Raw genomic sequence first — 15,984 nt, 5'->3', positions numbered from 1 at the left:
AGAACCACACACCCCTTCATGCTTGATGATGTGTACCCCGTCGGCGATGGAGTATCCGGCTGGATAACTGACTGTGGTATAAATCCAGAATCGTGCTACAGAGATTTGTGGTGTAAGACTGTGAATTCACATTTATATCTTGAGGACAAAATTCGCCAGATCTGAACTCGACGAAACACATCCGGTACGCTATCAGGCGCCAGCTCACAGCCCGCAAACCACCGGTCTGTAATTTACGGGAGTTGCGTGGCCTTTGCGTAAATATCTGATGCCACATACCTCCGGAAAACAACCAAGGACTTGTCGACTCCATGCCATTCAAAATCACTCCTGTACAGCGTTCCGTTTTTGGACAAATTTTCTATTAAGCTGGTAGTCATAATCTTTTGGCACCCCAGTGTACAGGGCGATTCAGCTGCCCCCACCTGTGGGTTTTACGCGACCCGCAACATCTTCGATTACGACGCGCAAGTCCTTCATATTCTCTCCCTCGATACACGCAAACTATATGTCCTGTACAAAAAATCAACAGTACCTTTTCGTAGGATATTTAATGTAGTTAAGTTTTATAATCGGATACGTTTTCGCAAGAGGCTGTTGTTTTCGAATCATTCAAGAAAAACATGCAAAAGTGACCTTCAAACGCGTTTTTCTTGAGTAACTGTGCCTCCAGCGACAACGTATCCCAGTATGAAGTTTCACCACATTAAATTTCCTCTAAAACCATCCTGTTCATTTCTTCTATAGGACTAACACTTTGCGTGTAGCGATTTAGAGACAATAGAAATCACACACTTGTACTGGCACAGTTATTATGACAGCAGAGCTAAGTGACACTCAGAAAATAAGCCATAGAACAGTAACTTTGATGCTGAAAGAGAAACAGTTGATGTACCTGAAAGAAAAAAATAAAATTATAAAGTAAGAACTCATATAGAGGGAGACTCACATGGCTTTTAAACTGCTGGCTACGATGTCTTCAACCACTCCTGCGAATATAATCCTTCTGGCGCTGGGTTGGATTAGCACATGTTTGACATTGTTCGTACTGCTATTGAGCCTTTCCTCCTCCAGGAATCGCTTCCGCATCCGCGAATGGGAGGTCAGCATATTGAAGCAAGCGATAGCACACAAAAGCTTAGCACTTTCGTGTATGGTTAATATGACTCACTTTTGTGTCTGCTAAGCTACTGAAGCTAATTTGTTTCTCAGATTGAAACTATTTACTCTCTTTTTTTTAACCACTTTCCATGACTCTCGAAATATGAAGGACTGCCATAAAACTTTAAAATTTGCAGTGATGTCTTGAGAAAAAAGATCATGAATTTTGCGAGCGTAAGCTTTCGCGGCTACTAGTAAATCTTTTCCGGGTATGATACTCTGTTGTAATATTGTTATGTAGACGACACGATTGTGTTCTTCATTTGTGTGGCCATAATACGCTGAAGCGCCAAAGAAACCGGTATATGCATGCGTATTCAAATACAGAAATACGCAAATAGGCCAAACATGGCTCTGCGGTCGGCAACGCCTATATAAGACAAGCGTCTGGCTCAGTTGTTAGATCGATTGTTGCTGCTACAATGGCAGCTTATCAAGATTTACGTAAGTTTGAACATGGTGTTATAGTCTACGCACGAGCGATGGCACACAGCATCTCCGAGGTACCGAAGAATGGGGTTTTCCCGTACGACCATTTCACGAGTGTACCGTGGATATCAGGATTCTGCTAACCCTGCAAGAACAGGACCAACGACGACCGAAGAAAATCGTTCAACATGACACAAGTGCAGCCCTTCCACAAATTGCTGGATACTCGTTTTTCAGTGCTACGCCATCAGCAAGCGTCAGTGTGCCAACCATTCAACGAAACATCATCGATATGGGCTTCCGGAACAGAAGGCCCACTCTTTTACCCCTGGTGACTGCACGACACAAAGCTTTACATCCAGCCTGGTCCGTCAACACCGACATTGGACTGTTGATGACTGGAAACATATTACTTGGTCGGACGAGTCTCGTTTCAAATGGTATCGAGCGGTGGACGTGTACGGGTGTGGAGACAGCCTTATGAATGTTTGAGCCCTGCGTGTTAGCAGGGAACTGTTCAAGCTGGTGGAGGCTCTGTGATGATTTGGAGCGTGTGCAGTTGGAGTGATGTGGGACCCCTGATACGTCTAGATATGACTCCGACAGCTGACACGTACGTAAGCATCCTGTCTGATCACCTGCATCTCTTCATTTCCATTCTGCATTCCGACGGACTTGGGCAATTCCAGCAGGAATTACAGGCCCATATTACTAACGTCGATTTGCACTAGGGTTTTGGAACCTATACTGTATTCGAACATTATGAATTCGAACACTGTGAATTACCTCGAAGAAAACGATCTATTGACACAGTCACCACGGATTCAGATAATATCGTTCTTGTGAAACACAACTAGATCTTTATACTCATGAAGTAATGAGTGCTATCGACAGGGGATGTCAAAATGATTCAATAATTTTTGATTTCCAAAAGGCTTTCCTCGCCGTTACTCGCAAGTGTCTCCTAACCAAACTGTGTGCCTATGGAATATCGCCTCAGTTGTGCGACTGGATTCGTGATTTCCTGTCAGAAAGGTCACAGTTCGTAGTAACAGACGAAAAATCATCGATTAAAACAGAGGTAATATCCCCCGTTCACCAAGGAAGTGTTATAGGCCCTCTATTGTTTCTGATCTATATCAATGACATAGGAGACAATCTGAGTAGCCCTCTTAGATTGTTTGCAGATGATGCTGTCATTTACCGTCTTGTGAAGTCGATATGAGACAGGTGTACCATTTTCTTTGGCACTTCAGTGTATACCACATCAAGAAATGTGTAGTACTGCATACACAGCCGGAATTTAATAAATACTTTAAGTAAAACATCCTAGTATGTTTTTTTCTGTTTACAACTGCGCTAGTAAAATGTGAGGACCAAATTTTGAAACGTGCACTTAAATGTCCCCAGCAGGACATATTGGAGTACGTAGCACAACATACAGTTCCCTCGCGGCAGAAAAGGTGAATCAGGGACCATGTTAAATAGCTATTGATTATGCATTATAAACAAAGGAGACGAAACTCCTGTGGCAGAGAACTAATGAGCCTTTTCCGTAGTCACTCAGTGCAGTTCCTTCCCTGTTGTGCAGTGTTCGCAAGGTCGAGCGGGCGAAACTGGAATTGATCTTCTTTTGTGTATAGACTGTGTCAACATTCAAATCATAATACCAAGTTTGAGACCTCTCGGGCACTATTAAGATGTGCACGGTTTCCTTTAAAAAAATCCCCAGTTCTCCATTATTCCTACAGAACATTTACCATAAAAAATTCAAATCCGTATATCCGAATGCAAACTTGTTTCGGTAACTTTGTAAATGCCAAAGATTGGAACTTTTGTCAGTCGTTAAGAGATGGAGTGACGCTTCATGTGCTTAGGTGTGAGGATGGTAGTCCATATTACTATAGTGACTAAGTCTGGATTTAGAATAAATCAAAGAATGAGGGAATATTAAGCAGCAGCAAAAATGAGATCAGCGATAAACTTAACATCTGAGTTGGGAATCACGTATAGGCGAGGCGAAGGAACTTGGCAACATTGGAAGCAAATTAAAACGCGACGGACGAAGCAAGGCTGATACTGGAAGTACGCTAGCACGGGCAGAGAGCTGTCCTCGCCAAAAGAAGTCTGCTTAGTATCAACGTTGGCGTTGTTTTCAGAAAGAAATTTCTGGCAATGTACGTTTGGAGCACACCGCAACACTGTGTGGAAGTGGACCGTGGACTGTAGGAAAACAGGGAAAGAAGAACAGATCTCCACGCTAATGTATCCTGATCTGCTTACTGTAGTCGTGCCTTGCCCCCCCCCCCCCCCCCCCCGCCGCCCAACCTCCCACTTGCCCCCGTTATCAAATTGATTATTCCATGTTGCCCCAGGTTGCTTCCATACTAGCCACGATTTATCTAGCTGTTCCGTACGATACAGCGTCATCACCAAACAGTCGCAGATTGCTGCTCATCCTATACAACAGATTATTTGTGTACATAGTGAACAAGAGCGGTCCTGTCAGACTCCCCTGGCGAACTCCTCACCATACCTTCGTCTCCGATGAACGTCCGCCGTCCAGAACAACGCACTACATCCGTAAGCTCAAACCCTCGTCGACAGTGCCGCGTCAGACTGTGTCAAACGCATTCCGGAAATCTAGAGATATGGTGTGATGTTTGAAACTTTCCCGTCGTAGTGATTGTTCCATAAAAACACGGAAGAACTGCCGTAAGTCAGTAACATCTTGCCACGATATTTCGGCACAAAGTCTTTTGGCCATCTTCAGGTGAGCACAGCTGTAGAAGTATTGGCGAATACGCACTTAACTCTGCTATTTAAAGCCAAAGGGAGCTGCATTGCGCATGCGCTGCGCATGTACTGTTTAGCGTGCGCGTTCACAACTCCGTGCGCTGCGCCTGGCGCCCTCCGCGGTGAAAACTTGGCATTTCGATATCAGATCGATCTTCATCTTTATACCGATAACTATAGAGATATGATGTTTGCGTGTCGCTGTCGTCAGTGGGTCCCAGGATGTGTTAAAAAGAGTGAGCTCAGACTTGCCCAGGTAATTTTCCGTATTAACTACACTCCAGACAAATACTTTCAGAAAAGACTTTCAAACAGTAAAATTTATAACAGATGGTAAAACATTTCTCTCTTTCAGGAACTTATTTCCTTATATTGCCATTCGGCACTTTGTATTGTCTCTACTCCGGCTGTTGTCATTTATTTAGCTGCCCAAATAACAAAACTAATATTCTACTTTACTGTTTCGTTTACCGTAGAGGACAAACAATATTTGTAACATTTGTAGGGTAAGACTGAGATTGGAAAATATCCGATAAACCGCCGCACGGATCTCGCCCGTGTCTCGACCACCTCCCCGCCTCACAGTCTGTCGCGGTTTGCGTTAGGTTGCGCGAGTAGTCGGGAGACTGACGAACAGAGGGCTGGCGCGCGCTTGCCTGCGACTGGCGGCTTGGGCCTGGTGAGGCTGTCCCTGCGCGCGGCCAGCGTCCAGGGCGCGGCCTGCACGGGGTTGCTCTTCACCATGGCGGCCGGAACGACGCCCTGGCGCCCGGCGTCGGCGTCGGCGTCTGCGGCTGCTGGCCGGCCGGCGGCGTGGCGCCGCCGTCGCCGCCCCCGCTGCCGACTCCCTGCCGCTGCTGCGGCGGCTGGTGCAGAATGGGCATCGGCGCGATGTAGATCGGAGGCCTGCAACATATTTAAAGACAATTTGAGGACTACCCTGTGGCAGTGTTATGGGGCTGTTACTGTTTACGGTACATATAAATTGGAAATTTGGGGAATGTTCTTATGAAACCAAACTACTGAGGTATCGGCCCCCAGGTTTACGCACTACTTAACCTAACTTAAAACTAACTTACACTAAGGACATCACACACACCCATGCCCGAGGGAGGACTCGAACCTCCGACGCGGGGAACCGCACGGACCGTGAAAAGGCGCCTCAGACGACACGATTACCCCTTGTGGCTACATATAAATAATGCAGTGGGTTAAGTCAGGAGCTCCGTGAGCCTACATGTGGATGATGGTATTGTCTGCAGGAACTTTGCAACTCCAGAAAACTGTAGTGAAATGCACAAAGACCCGCAGCCGAATGATGATCGATGCAGGGGGTGGCAATTGTCACTTAATGTAATGTATTTACATAAACAGGTGCAGAGGTACAGGTACTTTCAGTTACACTACTGGGGACAAGTCAATGGAAGCACTACCGACCATGTAACAACCAGGAGTATCCATCCGCAGCAATTTAAATTGCAACGATGTAAATTTAGTTGTGGGAAGGTAGAGGGCGACAGGCTGAGATTCGTTGGCAGGATAATAAGAAATGTAATACGTTCAAAGACAAAATAGACACACTACAACGGATTATCCGAATGGTACGGGAATCAGTAGACGTGATGTATATGTGCAGACAAATGATTACAGTTTCGGAAAAAGTGACTGATGTATTCACAAGAAACAGCTTCACAAATTGAGCAAGTTGATAACACGTTGGTCCAACTTTGGCCCTTATGCAAGCACTTATTCACCTTAGCACTGATTCACAGAGTTATTGAATGTCCTTGTGAGGGATATCGTGCAAGATTCTATCCATCTGGTCTGTTAGATCGTCGAAATCTCGAACTGCTTGGAGGAGCCTGCTCATAATACACCAAACGTTCTCATTTGGGGAGAGGTCCGGTAACATTGCTCTCGACGGTAGGGTTTGGCAAGATCGAAGACAAGCAGTAGAAACCCTTGCAGCGGACATTATGTTGCTAAAATGTAAAGCCCAGGATGGCTTGCCATAAAGAACAATTAAACGGGGCTAAAGGGTGCCGCGAATTACAACCAAAGGGGTCCTGCTGCGAAAAGATATGGCAACGCTGACCAGCTCGCCTGGTTTCGGGCCTTGTAATGGGTGACAGTCAGTCAGGTCGGTAATCCATCGCTTTCCCGGGGGGGGGGGGGGGGGGGGGGGGCCTTCAGACACGTTTTCGGCCTGGAATCCGATTGACTAGAGAAGAACTGTTTTCACTGATGAATGCCTTTTCGAACTGATTCCCGACGACCAGTGAAGACGTGTATGGAGACACCACAGACTGTGATAGGATTCTGACGCTGAATGTTGCCTGACGTGTGCACTGACAACCGGAGTGATGATATGGGGGTGCCATTTCATTCATGGCAGGACCCCTTTCGTTGTCGTCTGCAGCACCCTTTCTCAGAGAGGTACGTCGACGATATTGTACGGTCCGTTTGTTGCCCTTCGTGGCAAGCCATCTTGGACTTACAGTTCAGTCTGATAATGGCCGCCTGCGCACGGCGAGAGTTTCTTCTGCTTGTCTTCGTGCTTGCCAAATCCTACCTTGACCAGCAATGTCGCCGGATCTCCCCCCAATTGAGAAGGTGTATAGCATTATAGTGAGAGCCTTCCAACCCACTCGAGATTTTGACGACCCAAGCGCCAAATGAACAGACTTTGGCATTTATTGGATGTGACTGCTTCCAATGATTTTTTGTAATCATACGATACGGATATTCGTGCCTATTTATGAGCAGTCCGTTACATTGGTTTATGCAGAGGATAATCTGTCAATCGCTGTACCAAGCGTCAGTCCTCCGCTGGTGTTTGTACATTTCGCTACAATTTTATAGCGCTGCGACGTCCCTTTATGCAGCAGACTCATTCGTGAAATACCTCACGGAATTTCCTACATTATCCAGTAGGTCATTTATATACTGCAGTGCGGAAATGTATCGAATGCCTTCAGGAAGTCAAGTACCTACCTAGGCGCCTGTATCTGTTGCTTCCTCTTTCTCGTGGACGAACAGAGCGAGCTGAGTTTCACACGATCGTTGCTTACGGAACCCATGTTGGTTCCTGCAAAGGAGATTTTCGGCCTCCAAAAATTTCATAGTACGCGAGCATAAAACATGTTCCGAAATTCTGCAACAGGCTGACGTCAGAAGTATAAGCGTATAGTTTTGTGCGGTTGTAGAATGATTTGTGCTTTACCCCCATTCTCAAGAACGCTTCGCTCCTCCAGTGACACACGGCTTATACACAGTGGCACACGGCTGCTAGAAGATGGACACGTTCTTCCACATACTCGGTGCAGAATCATATTTGCATCCCGTCAGATCCAGCGAACTATCTGTTGAGCGATTTCAGTTTCTTTTTTAGCCCATTGTCACGCATTTCCTTATGTCATTTTGAAGTTTATACGACGATTTAAAGGAGGAACTTCAGTGCTACGTTCCTCAGTGAAACTGTTTCGAAAAAAAGGAGTTAGTGTTTCCGTTTTCTCTCTGTCATCTTCCATTTCGTTGCTAATATGGTCACAGAGAGTATGGCCAGATCACTTCGATCTGCTTACCGTTTTAATATAAGACCAAAACTTCTCAGGAGTTTCTGTTACGTTGCTATATAGTTTTATTTTCGAATTCTTTGAGCGCCTCATGACTGTGTCTCCTTAGTTTGAGCGCCTCATGACTGTGTCTCCTTAGTATAGTTTTGGCTTCGTTCGGTTTTTGTTTGTCTGTGAGTCTTTGACGACGTTTAAATTGGCAACGAAGCTCCTTTTGCTTTCTTAGCAGCTTTCTGACACGGCTTTCTGATACAGCTGTCGAGGGACGACGAGTGTCTCCCATCCTGCACACGCCAGGCTAAGGCGTCCCGGTAATGTGCAACACTGTCAGTGCTGTAGATGAAATTTACACGAGGTAAAACGAAATCTGTTTCTCCAAGAATCGGAATCTTCCTACTTTCTTTTATTCCTAATCACAGCCGTAATCGATGATGCCGTAACGGTCTTGGGGTCACTCATTCCCTGTTCTGAGCTAACTAATTCCAAAAGTTCGGGCCTGTTGGTGACCAGGAGACCTAAAACGTTATTTTCAGGAGTCGGTGGCGCCTCCACAAGAGAGGCGTTGTGCATCGCTATTACTTTTGAAATTCCGAGAGAGTGCGTTGCAGGAAAATTATGGCAACATTTAGCTTCCTCTCCGGCATATTTTTCCAAATGATTACAATGTGGAAATCGGAGAAATTTGATTTCCCTGAATCGCTTAAGGCAGATGCTGGGATGGTTCCTTCGAAAGGGTAAGGCCGCTTTCCTTCCCCACCCTGGACACAATCTGACCTTGTGCTCCGTCTCTCATGACCTCGTTGTCGACGGGACGTTAAAACACTAATCTCTTCCTCTTCCGCGGAGAAATTAGAGTTCATACGGAAGTTTACAGACAGCCTCTTTTCCCACGCGACATTTTTGTATGGATTAGGGAAGCGAAGGAAAGGATAAGCTAGTGATGCTAGACCTTACGTCCGCCACATCCTTCTGAGGTGGCTTGGTTAGTATGGGTTTAGCTGGTCACGGTAATTGATGTTGAGAAACTGCTATAGTCAACGAAGCTGAACAAAACTCCAGGTCTCGATAGCGTCCATGTGAGATTCCACAAAGAATCCGCTTCTGACTACCCTCTCTTTTAAACATATATCCCTCGAGGAAAAGAATCTGTGCCCAATAGTTGGAAGGGAGATCAGATCACAAGGTCTACAAGGTGGGTGACAGAAGTGATCCATAGAACTGCCATCGAACATCACTGCGAAGTGCATCTGTTATATATCTTTGAACACATTGTGTGCTCAAAATAAAGAGTTATCTCAAACAAAATAACCTCCTCCGTGCCACCCAGAATCGATTCCGAAAACAACGGCGTGGGAAACGCAACTTAACGCTTTTCTCACATGACAACCAGAACGCCATGGATGAAGGCAGTCAGATACATTCAGTATTTATTTATTTCTGAAAAGTATTTGACCCAGTACCACATAATACTTATTAATGAAACTGTCATCATACGGCGAGTACCAAACGGGAACTGTTATTGAATTGAAAATTTCTATGTAGGGAGAACGAAACATGTTATTTTAAATGGAGAGTCATGGACAGACATAAAATTAGTTTCAGTTACGCTCCAGGGAATTATGTTGAACCCTTCCTGTTGATTTTGTATGTTAATAACCTGCAGAGAATATTGAGAGTAACCTCAGACATAGCCCGCTCGGTTAGCCGTGCGATCTAACGCACTGCTTCCGAGCGGGAAGCCGTGCTGGTCCCCGACACGAATCCGCCTGGCGGATTAGTTTCGAGGTCCGGTATATATGAAGGCGCATGCCACTGAAGATTTCGCGATTTGTAGCACACGACCAGTTTGTGCCGCTCTGTTATGTTCGTGGCAAGGTGATAGTAGCGCATTCTTGGAAGATGCTCTGGACACTGCTGGATCGGTATACCAATTGAATGTCGTCGTCTGAGACCGAGAGCTTTTCCCCTCTGCCAGTCTAACCTGACTTCGTTTACCTACGGCACTCTTACACTATGTCGCCTAATTTTGTGTTCAAAAGCAGATGCGCTGTATATTCAGGACCTGAATGCGAACTGTTCGTAAGAAGGGTAACAGAATGAGTGTACGCAACCGTCGATGGGTCTCTATCGTTACATACCCCGTAGTTAATTTGCACGATATTTTATGGAGGAATGTGAACCGACTCTATCAGACAGAATTGTGGATTTTATTAAAAAAGACCATGCATTCCAACACTGAAGATATATATCTCGAGATGCTTTACATGTTATTTCGTCAGTTCAGACTGGTCCTATTATAAAAATATAGTTCTGATAGACGTTGACAGTTCCGACAAAACTAAAGGTTTGTATACATCTTTGTTTCAGTCGCAATTGTTCCATCGTCAGTCACAAATATGTGGAACGAACAAAAACTGACATGTACAAATAGAGGCGAAATGCATGCTGTCCTGTTTGTTTTTTCGGCGAAATATGTTTTATCCTGAAGTGTGTCGTGTTTTCCAACAAAAATCACTATTGTGAATGAGGGCAAAAGTCTTACCAATGTAAATTTGTCACCACTTCAACAATAACCACTCTGGATAAAATTAACATATTTAAAGTAAAGCAGCTTTTGCTTAGACGTACATGCGCAACATTTATAAATCTGAAGGCTCCAAGGCGCTATTATACTTCAAATATCTGACGGCTGGAAGCCGTTACCTTTATAAAATTCTTGAAAGGCGTTTGTGTGTATGGCTGCATGTTTTTCTTAAATAAAGGTTGGTTGGAAATACTCTGCAAATAGTAGATAGTTGAACAGTTACATTCCTTGTTTCTAGAATTACGAAAGTCGTTGGGCATATCACATTGTCGACTGATAGCGATGGTACGGCCATACGGAGTATCTTAACGAATATGTTGTTGGCTCAGATAATTTTTTACTTATATTTGTGAACTCGAATTTGTTATGGATGAATTGAATTTTTATTATTCTTAAATACACTATGAAATGCAACACTTGAAGCATGTTGTCAAGAGCCAGACAAATTTAACACTTTAGGAATCCTTTCGGTAAGTCAGGAAGCTGACTTTCGTTTAAGTGTATCGTTGTATATTGGCTGATGGTTACGTTGTAAGCTATTGCATAATTCCTTCATTCCGAGTGCGTTCCTCATCTGCTTCCCTTAAAAAAAATCCATGATTGAGAGTCCTATGAGATACGGATTAAGGATAACTCCTGAGTGTCAGAAACTGGTTGTGAATCTCTAAGTGAGAAAGCTGTATAAGCGTCGAATTGTTTCTGGTCCCTTGAACTTTTTCCTATTCCGATTCGACTGCATTACTATACACAAGCATTCTGTAACCAAACCGAGAGGTGCCAGATATGGCTTTGCAACGCTGTGGTGTAGAAGTGGTTCCAGGCGGTGGGATGACTCCCGATCGCTTGCGTTAAGTCATGGCGGTGAAGTGGCTGCGTGTGTGCGCCTGCCAGTTCTGTGGCGTCAACGCAGTAGGAGGTGTGCACGTAATGGTGTAAGGCGTGAAAACAGTGGTCGTAAGAAGATACTGACAGACAGGGATCGGGGATAAGAGTCACGCCTTGTCAGTAACATTCAGTTGAAAACTCGACAGGAGTTGCGACTGTCGGGTCCACCTCAACTGGTTTCCAGACGACCACTGCGAAAGAAACTGCATTCAGTGAGCATAACGAGCCGAGTTTCAGGCTAAAGGTCATTGCTCATAGCGGAATACAAAGCTGGCCGTCTTCAGTGGTCGAAACAACACAGGAGCTGCGCTGTTCGGTTGCTGACTGACTGGGTGCATGTAGTTTGGTTCCCAGAGTCGCGATTTTGCCTGAGTTGTGGTTCAGACCAGAGATGATTGTGTGTTGTTGTGAGGCTGTTTTCCGTACCGTTCCCGGGGCCCATTGTTCATGTTACCGTACACATGAACTATTTCTACATTCTGGGCTACCGAGTGCTGTTTTTTTCCTGCATCCTCATCGTGAATATGCTGTAGACTTCCCCATCTTCCAAGACAACAGCCGTGTTCACAGTCCTGTATACGTACGTTTCTGTTTTGACGAACAGTCGAAGCACTTTGTCGCTACTCAACGCGTTCGCTAAATCCCCCTTAACTTACAGAAGCGGTGGGGCTATTCAGAACGACAGGCGAAACTTAGCAGTCAACATTCCTTAAGTTTGGTAGCTCTACGGGATCTAATCAGCAATTAGTGACTTCAGCTGTATATACCACATTTGAAGAAATTTGTGTACCCTCTTGCCCACCAAATTTTGGTGCATTATGAAGGATAGACACGGTGTTACATGACACAGCGTGAGGTCGCCTGGGGGGAGAGGGACGCAGACGACTTAATATTTTTGTCCGGTATGCTTGCTTGTAAGAGGAGTTCGGCACATTTGAGCACATTGCTCAGTCAGTTCTCAGTAGAGAGATTAGGAACTGATAATTTGGGGTAATCATCTACGTAGCCCTGTAATTGTAATATGTGTGCATTTCAGAATCTAACTTCACCAGTCGCCAGACGGAGGCGGCTGCCGTGTCAGCTAGTTGGCAGGCGCCCCTGTTTTGCGAAACCGCGACACGCGCCATATGCCAACACCCAGAGTACACCTCGTGTTGCGACACACGGCAGTCCGTGTCTCGAACAGCGCCACGCGCCCAAGCTGCTGTTAACCCGTCTGCTGGTGTTAATTTGTTGCGCTTCATCAAAGAAGACCGCTCTGAAACTGTACTGTTTGCGCACGATTTTTGTTTTCTGTCTCTACACGCAGAGGTGGAATCTTGAGTGTTGTGCTGGAATGAAGAGGAACTAGGTGCTGATTCGATACGTTGTCGATTGACCCCTTCCGATCAATTGGTGGAACGCGCGCAATATACCAATTTTCTATTAGGACACTAATGTCGGAAGAATTCTGACACGCTGTCTTTTGTTACTGATCTACTGTCGCCAAGTGCCCGGCCGACGAGTTAGCTTTCATCATTCGGCGGCGTTCTAACATTCGTCCGCTGTTGCAAGACACTAAACTTTGAACGTGGGTCTCTCAATGTTCGCTCTTGGTCGACACTGGCAAGTGGGCGGGTACCTCGTGGAGAATGCAGCTGTGTAGTGCGCTGCCTTTGCACAGTCAGCAGGTAGGTAGGTATCTGTCGACCCGACCCGCACGCGGCTGTCTCCACACTGCCCAGCAGCACCGTGCAGCCAGCGGTTGTCGCTGCCAGCTGATAATGAGCGTACGTTCCCAGCTTGAAACGGTCCTTCGACGCATGTTGTGATAAAATGAAGAGCGAGCACAGGCCGCCCTGGAGAAAAACAGTACACTGTACAGAACTGCGCTAGGTATTCAATTTTAATTTTACCTCCCTTACACGTATGGTAGGCGGTACGTAGCGCTTTGCTCTGATGAGATAAGTCGTGGAAGACAGGTTTCCGACAGAAAATACAAAAGTCATGAGGGCGGTGAAAAACTTGTTCGAGCAGTTTACTGTTCCTTCGGCTACTGCGATTCGTCTTAGGATACACTCGTGGGGAAGATAATAACTCCTTGTACAAGCATCGCAGTATCACGACAATATCAAGTAGTAAAATAAATGAACGCCAAACGAAATCAGAAAACCTTCGAATACAGTAAACGTGGCAAGAGCACACATCGTGTAGACAACCAAGTTGCTCTGAGCCAGGTGGTAACATCACGCCACAGATCTCTCCACGTAAAGTAAAAAAAACTCATTTAGGGGAATTTTCCATTAGACTAGAGTTTCTTTCCGTTATTTTAGAAGTGAATGACACCGTTTCAAATGCAGTGTGGTACGTTCTGACGTAACTATAACTACTGTGGGAAATCGAGATTATCCTTGGTGCACAGGACATATGACGTGCCATGTATTTCAGCGCATCTTACACTTCATTTGAAGAGATACTGCCGTATTGTCTCGTTTCCTCACCTAAGATCAAATGAAGGTATTGGACTGGATTGTTGTCTCAGAGATAATGGATGCATAGTACTCGGCACCTTCGGGATTACCAGACTGGTGTAGAAAAGAAACTCCGCGCAGCTGTTCTTTGTTCTTATTTTGCCAACCATAAAATGGCTTAAAGGTACAGGGTACTTATAAATGGTGGAAAAATAGAAATTTTCAATAACTTTATTAAATTCTATAGTCTTTCCTGATTACATTGGTATGTACATTATAGAGTTTCAAATTAAAAATGAACTATATATATACAAATTTTGAAGTTACTGTCATGTATGCCACCTCACTCCCTTTATTTCTGTTACAGAAACCTGTATTATATCGAAAAGAACTGTGAACTTTCTGTTTCCAGCGATTATACGTATGATAAATTGTATATGTTGGTAACAGTGTAGGTTTCTAGTGTCTGTAAACGTTTATCTTGGCTAGTATTTACTTTTGTTTCGCTGAAGCAGTTTGTTCACGTGTTACTGAATGTTGGTATCCCAAGTGCTACATATATTCGTGGAAGTACATATCCTTTAGTGTGCAATAAATACGAGTTACACGACGCATCAAAAAACTCAATAAAATGGAATTCCATGGTAACCAATTCACAAACACAGCAAGCCACTCTGTTGAAAGTAGCCGATGTATCAGTTCTTCAGGGAAGAAACTCCCACATGGCACGCCTCCTGGTGATTCAAATTTCTGTGTTAACAATGACGTTGTTTGTAGTCGATTTGTTGTTGTTGATGCGGGCATCTTACCTTCTTTGATAAAGGAAGTGGCAAAATGTAAACAATGTGATGGTTTAGACTGTCTGGAAATAACTGAACAACAAAGTAGCAGGAAGGGTTTAGCGTCAAAAATAGTTGTTCTGTGTAGATTCTGCAATAAATCTACCTCGAAAATGACTCCGAACATTGTGAATAATTCAGATGGTGTGAATTTGCAGTTAGTGTATGCAATGGGTGCAATAGGAAAATGAAAAATGGCTGCTCAAATGTTTTGTGGTTTGATGGACCTTCCTCCTCCTCCCCCCAGTAGGTTCAGAAAGTACATAAAAATACTTTTAGGTGCGTTGAGGATCGTGTCTACAGCATCTATGAAACGTGCAGTAGAAGAAACTGTAAATATTAGTGGAACCAGGGACATTGCTGTTGCATTTGACGGGACGTGGCAACGTCGAGGACATCGTTCCTTGAATTGTGTTGTAAGTGCTACTTCTCTGGAAAATGGAAAAGTTGTTGATGTTAAGTGCTTATCTAAGTACTGCCACACCTGCCATGCTAACACTAAAGGACATATGGAACACCAGTGCTCTAAGAATTATAACGGTTACAGTGGAGGTATGGAGTGTGATGGAGCTCTAAAAATATTTCAGAGGTCGGTGCCCGTTTATAACGTTAGATATACGAAGTACCTATTCGGTGGGGACTCTAAAGCTTTCAATAAAATTAATGAGTTCAATGTTTATGGTGATACCTTGGTAACAAAACTGGAGTCTTGGGGACATGTGCAAAAGAGGTGGGTGCTAGATTGAGGAAGCTACGAAGCGAAATGAAACGAAAGTTGCTATCTGATGGAAAATCTCTGTCTGGCCGAGGAAGATCGACAGAAACTGAAATATACCTTCTTCAGAGTTATTATGGACTGGCCATTAGACGAACTGCATCTCTGAATGAATGATGTTACAGCAATGAGAGAAGCTGTATGGGCCACCTACTTTCGTAACCCCAAGCAGGTTCAAAAATATTCAAAATACTTCTAATTTGTTTAGAAAGTGTGCTGCATTACCTGATGTCAACAAAATCTGTAAAAAATATACATTATAAACAGTGCCTGAAAGAAATAGGTGTTGATTTTTATATAGTGCTTAGCTGGAAAAGTACCCTGTACAAGGACTGATATTAATCGTCAGAAGACAAAGAGAAACCAACTTTTGGAATAACTAATAGTTCACAATGTGTCAATTTTTTTCTCGTAACTGATTTTTAACTGACACACAAGAACAGTTTTTGTAAGGTAAAGTAGAGAACATATAGATCGATAAATGCAGTTG

The 15,984-nt window shown here is 44.4% G+C and overlaps 2 protein-coding genes across 6 annotated transcripts in view; one reads left to right on the top strand and one right to left on the bottom strand.

Moving 5' to 3' along the window:
• Positions 1-15,984, top strand: part of LOC126284460 (trichoplein keratin filament-binding protein) — a 713,651-nt gene that overhangs the window by 116,358 nt on the left and 581,309 nt on the right. The gene's annotated exons all lie outside the window — the stretch shown is intronic.
• The window catches only part of LOC126284459 (serine/arginine repetitive matrix protein 1), a 177,076-nt gene that overhangs the window by 84,361 nt on the left and 76,731 nt on the right, over positions 1-15,984 (bottom strand). For both annotated transcript variants that reach the window (XM_049983381.1, XM_049983382.1), the window contains one exon: positions 5,043-5,292. In XM_049983381.1, the coding sequence (XP_049839338.1) occupies positions 5,043-5,130 (88 nt within the window). In that variant the 5' untranslated portion in view covers positions 5,131-5,292. The remainder of the gene's footprint in view (positions 1-5,042; positions 5,293-15,984) is intronic.

Source organism: Schistocerca gregaria, chromosome 8, assembly GCF_023897955.1.
Source record: "Schistocerca gregaria isolate iqSchGreg1 chromosome 8, iqSchGreg1.2, whole genome shotgun sequence".
Classification (NCBI taxonomy): domain Eukaryota; kingdom Metazoa; phylum Arthropoda; class Insecta; order Orthoptera; family Acrididae; genus Schistocerca; species Schistocerca gregaria.
This window is presented reverse-complemented; position numbering and strand designations above follow the sequence as displayed.